The sequence below is a fragment of the Dromiciops gliroides genome, chromosome 1, assembly GCF_019393635.1.
Source record: "Dromiciops gliroides isolate mDroGli1 chromosome 1, mDroGli1.pri, whole genome shotgun sequence".
NCBI lineage: Eukaryota > Metazoa > Chordata > Mammalia > Microbiotheria > Microbiotheriidae > Dromiciops > Dromiciops gliroides.
In genome coordinates this window covers 34,379,008-34,384,076 of record NC_057861.1, presented here as the reverse complement: position 1 = coordinate 34,384,076, position 5,069 = coordinate 34,379,008, and the positions used below count along the sequence as shown (strand labels likewise).

The 5,069-nt window shown below is 43.6% G+C and overlaps 1 protein-coding gene across 1 annotated transcript; it reads right to left on the bottom strand.

The window, feature by feature from the left end:
* Positions 1–2,640: 2,640 nt before the first annotated feature.
* On the bottom strand, positions 2,641–4,359 carry LOC122744594 (sodium-coupled monocarboxylate transporter 1-like). The gene has a single exon (XM_043990142.1). It carries the CDS (start codon positions 4,357–4,359, stop codon positions 2,641–2,643), a length of 1,719 nt encoding a protein of 572 aa, XP_043846077.1.
* Between the last annotated feature and the right edge of the window lie 710 nt (positions 4,360–5,069).

Here is a 5,069-nt window from a genome sequence, read left to right as displayed (position 1 = left end):
CTCTTGACTGAGGGGCAGAAGGCTATAATACCTAAGGGAAGTTGCAGTTTTTTCTTTGTTTCCTCATCTGTAAAATCCCTAAATTTCTACTAATGAGATCTCAGAGGCTATTTCTTCCAACACATGTAATAATTCTCTTTACATCCTACCCAATAGGGATCATCCAGCCTCTACCTGAGGACCTCAACTGATGGGGAACCCAGTTTCTCCCAAGGCAGCCCATTTCACTCTTGGTTAACTCTCATCAGTAGAAAGGTTTTCCTTAGACCTAGTCTACATTTGTCTCTCTAGGTAACTTCCGCTCCCATTTCTTTTTTGTTTGTTTGTTTGTTTGCTTGCGGGGCAATGGGGGTTAAGTGACCCGCCCAGGGTCACACAGCTAGTAAGTGTCAAGTATCTGAGGCTGGATCTGAACTTAGGTACTCCTGAATCCAGGGCCAGTGCTCTATCCACTGCGCCTCCCAGCCGCCCCCCACTCCCATTTCTAATTTTGCTCTTTGGGGCCATGAGACAAGTCTGATCCCTTCTCTGTGAGAGTTTTGTTTTTGTCTTTTAATCATAAAAGTATTTAATTATTTTCCAGTTAGATGTAGAGAGTTTTCAACATTTGTTTTTATAAGATTTCTAGTTCCAAATTTTTCTCCCTCCCTCACTTTTCTCCCCTCTCCCCAAGACAGCAAGCAATTTGATATAGTTTATGTATGTACAATCACATTAAACACATTTCTGCATTAGTCATGTTATGAAAAAAGAATCAGAACAAAAGGGGAAAACCTCAAAAAGCCCAATAACAAATAGAAACAGTATGGTTCAATCTGTATCCAGATTCCACAGTTCCTTTTTCTGGATGTGGAGAACATTTCCCATCATGAGTCCTTTGGAATTATCTTGGATCATTGTATTGCTGAGAAGAGCTAAGTCTATCACAGTTGATCATCACAAAATGTTGCTGTTACTATGTACAATGTTCTCCTGGTTCTGCTCATTTCACTCAGCATCAGTTCATGTTAAGTCTTACCAGGTTTCTTTGAAATCTGCCTGATCATCATTTCTTACAGCACAATAGTATTCCATTACATTCATATACCACAACTTATTTAGTCATTTCTCAATTGATGAGCATCCCCCTCAATTTCCAATTCTTTGCCACCACAATGAGAGCTGCTAGAAATATTTTTGTACATGTGGGTCCTTTTCCCGTTTTTATGATCTCTTTGGGATAAAGACCTAATAGTACTAGTGCTGGGTCAAAGGGCATGCATAGCCCCATAGACCTTTGGGCATAGTTCCAAATTGCTCTCCATGAGAGCTGTTTTTTTTTTGTTTGTTTGTTTGTTTGGGGTTTTTTTTTGCAGATCAATGAGGATTAAGTGACTTGCCCAGGGTCACACTGCTAGTAAGTGTCAAGTGTCTGAGGCTGAATTTGAACTCAGGTACTCCTGAATCCAGGACCGGTGTTTTATCCACTGCCCCCACCCCATGAGAGCTTTTTAAACATGATCGTGCCTCACCTGCCCCCAACCCCACCATCAGTTGCAGAGGCAGCTAAGGGGCACAGTGGATAGAGCCCCTGGTGGTCAGGAAAACCTGAATTCATATCCATCTTCAGGCATTTATTAGCTGTGTGACCCTGGGCAAGTCACTTAACCTCTGTCTGCCTCATTTTTCTCACCTGTAAAATGGGGGTGATAATAGCACCTATCCTAGTGCTTGTTGTTGTGAGGCTCAAATGACATAATGTTTGTAAAGCACCTAGCCTAGTGCTTGGCCACATAGTAGGCATTATATAAAAGCTTATTCTCTTCCTTTCCCCCCTCCTCCCAGCCTTCTCTTTTCCATCCCCATTTTCCTTCAACTGATCATTATATAGACTAGTCCTCTCAGTCTCCTGATTGCCCTGCTCTGGATACTCAATACTAAGTGCTTCAGTGGATAGAGCAAAGGGCATAAAGTCAAGAAGATCGAAGGTAGAATCCTGACTCAGACACTTAACCACTTTGTGCCTCAGTTTCTGCATCTATAAAATGGGAATATTAGTAGCACCTACCTTAATAGTTCTGATGATCAAATGAGTTAATGCATTTAAAAGTAATTTGCAAACCTTAAAGCACCATAGCTATTATTACTGTTATTGGTCTTAAAATATGATTGTAGCACCAATAACTAAATTCAGCATTCTAAATGTGGCCTGATCAGGGATGAATACAGTAAGATTATCAATATCCTCTTCCCATGTATGTTTGTTGTTATTTTTTTCAGTCATTTTAGTCATGCCCGACTCTCCATGACCCCATTTGGCATTTCCTTGGCAGAGATACTGGAGTGGTTTGCCATTTCCTTCTCTAGCTCACTTTACAGATGAGGAAACTGAGGCAAACAAAGGTTAGGTGACTTACCCAGGGTCACACAGCTAATAAGTGTCTGAGGCCAGATTTGAACTCAGGTTTTCCTGACTCTAGGCCTGGTGCCCTATCCACTGCACCACCCCACTGCCCTTATCTTAGTTACCTTAGGAAATGTAATAAGAACCCACCATACAAGGTTACACGTTCTGAGCTGCCCCATTTAAATGTCCTAGTCTTTCTTTTCATCTCTTTATTTTAAGCTTCTCAAGGTAGTTTATCAACTTCTTCCAATGTGCTAACTGTATGATGTAGAAGTTTCATCTTGGTTCTTTATTAAAAATTTTCCCAACGTCATATCTTCTCTGTTCAGGAGGTATTTGGGATTTATAGTCTGATCTTTTCCTCCTGTTAGAAGGCTGAAAATGGTTCCCATAATTACGGTTGTTAATGTCCCCAAAGTGCTTAGGTAGAGGTAAGAAAGGGAATATATATTATTCATTAGAAGACTCCTTCCCACAGTAGTTTTCCATGCTGCTGAGAATGATTGCTCTGCTAAACCAGTCAAATTCAGAGGGATGCTTCTACTTCCAGTACAATTTGCCGTAGAAAGGGGTAATGGTAATGTTCTTGAAGCAGGGGGAGGGTAAAAGTAAGCCCCAACTCCAATCCATATTGACAAGCACAGTCCAGACATAAGACCCATAAACGAACCAATAGCGTTGGCGTAAGGATTTAAAATTCCCAGAGAAAACAAGCCCAAGAGAGGCCCTCCAATCATGCCAAATATGCTGAGCGCAGCCTGTAACAGACCTCCCATTAATGACGCCAAGGCAGCCATCCCTATGCAAATGATGCCAAAGAACACACTTGTTCCTTTCGAAATCAAAGAAAGAGTCCTTGGTGAAGGCGAAACTAATTGTGGTTTGATGAGATCTTCTACGGTCACAGCGGCGAGAGCGGTGATGCTGGTGGACACTGTGCTCAACGTTCCACTATAGGCGCTTGACACAAAGAGTCCTGGGAGTCCGGGATACTCATGTAAAATATTCACGGCCAGGTAGGGCATGAGCTGGTCTGTCGCTCTGACTTTGTTTGACATCAAAGGATCGCAGTGACGATACATGGAGTACAGTGACAATCCGCTGAATACTGCCGAGAAAAGAATTATCCAGAGCCCCACGAGATTTAAATAAAGGGCTAGTCTGGCGTGGGCCTTACTTTTACAGGCCAAGTATCTCTGCACTTGGGACTGGTTAACACCATAGATGCTGGTCCATGTGAAAGTGCCCCCTATCGAAATTGTCCAGAAAGTGTGTCTTTGCAAGGGGTTCGGATTAAAGTCCCAGATTCTCAATCTTCCTCCTTCCCTGGCATGTTTCAGGACAGTTTTTATTCCGCCTTGAATTCTTGCAGTCTGGATGATCACTGATGCAAATCCTGCTACCATAATGAAAGCTTGAAAGACATCTGTCCAGACCACGGCTTTGAGACCTCCCATCGTGCAGTAGAAAGTACAGACGAGCCCGGTTGTGAGGACGGCACCCCAGAGTTCAAAGCCTGTGACTTGATTCAAAGCAAGAGCAGGAGCATAGATAACAATCCCAGTGTAGAGTATCGTCTGCAAGATAAAGAAAACCGTCCCAAGGAGACGCACCTGCTTATTAAATCGAAGTTCTAGGTACTCGTAGGTGCTGCTGATCCTGAGCCGGTAGAAGACGGGCATGTAGATCTCAGAGGTGATGATGACCACCAGGGTGTAGGAGATGCAGAAGAGCCCGAACATGGCACCAAAGCGGTACACCTCCGCTGGCGTGCCCAGGACGGTGATGGCTGACATGAAGCTGGCTGTGAGTGACAGGGACACGGGCACTCCCGACATCTGGCGTCCACCCATGAGGAAATCAGTTTCTGTCTGCTTGCTCCTTTCTGTCCATGCATAGTAGATGCCAACGATGGTTGAGATGAGCAGCATCCACGAGAATACCATGTAGTCCCATACCGAGAATTGTGGCATGACAGCGGCTCGCTATATGTGTGTGTAGGAAAGATCAAATCCTGAGAGACTTTCACTATATGGTACTGAAGATTTAGATGGAGGGTGGTATTTTGACACAATGACTCTCCCTGGGGAAATATGTGTAAGGCACATGAACGACTAGGGCATATGAGTAGAAGAACAACTGACCTTTCTATTGCCGTGGGGCCCTAATGATTTTTGGATATAGTAAAGCGCTGCTCCTTGTTTCCTCCTCACTGGTCTTAAATGGTATGTGGTCTCTGCTGGGCTGGATGTGCTGTTTTCTGGTCTCCTGGTTACCGCTAAGCATCGTTTCAATGACCACATGACTGTTGTGAGGTATTGCTTGTCAGGGTGTGAGGTCACAGAGCTTCTCTCTGCTGCCAATTTCTGGAGTCCGTGGGGAAACTCAGCTGAGGGGCTACTTCTTTTTGCTTGCTCTTAGTGTGTTGAGTTTAAGTCTCAGCTATTTTGGGGAGGGGGACTTCTCACATGCCAAAAATCAGACCAAGGAAAAACTTCAGTGACTTTTCTCTCTATAATAAGAGGGAGATCTGTCAGTTCCCAGAACCCATGACTATAGTTGGCCTTTTTTCTCTAGAAGGAAGACTTTTGTTTCCAAGGACCAAGGTCTTTTAGAATAAAGAATAGCCAGCCAGTTAAAGAGAGCCCATTTTTTTTTTTTGGTGGGGCAATGAGGGTTAAGT

Coding starts and splice junctions, on each gene's coding strand:
- LOC122744594 (XM_043990142.1), bottom strand. CDS start 4,359: ATGCCACAATTCTCGGTATGGGACTACATGGTATTCTCGTGGATGCTG.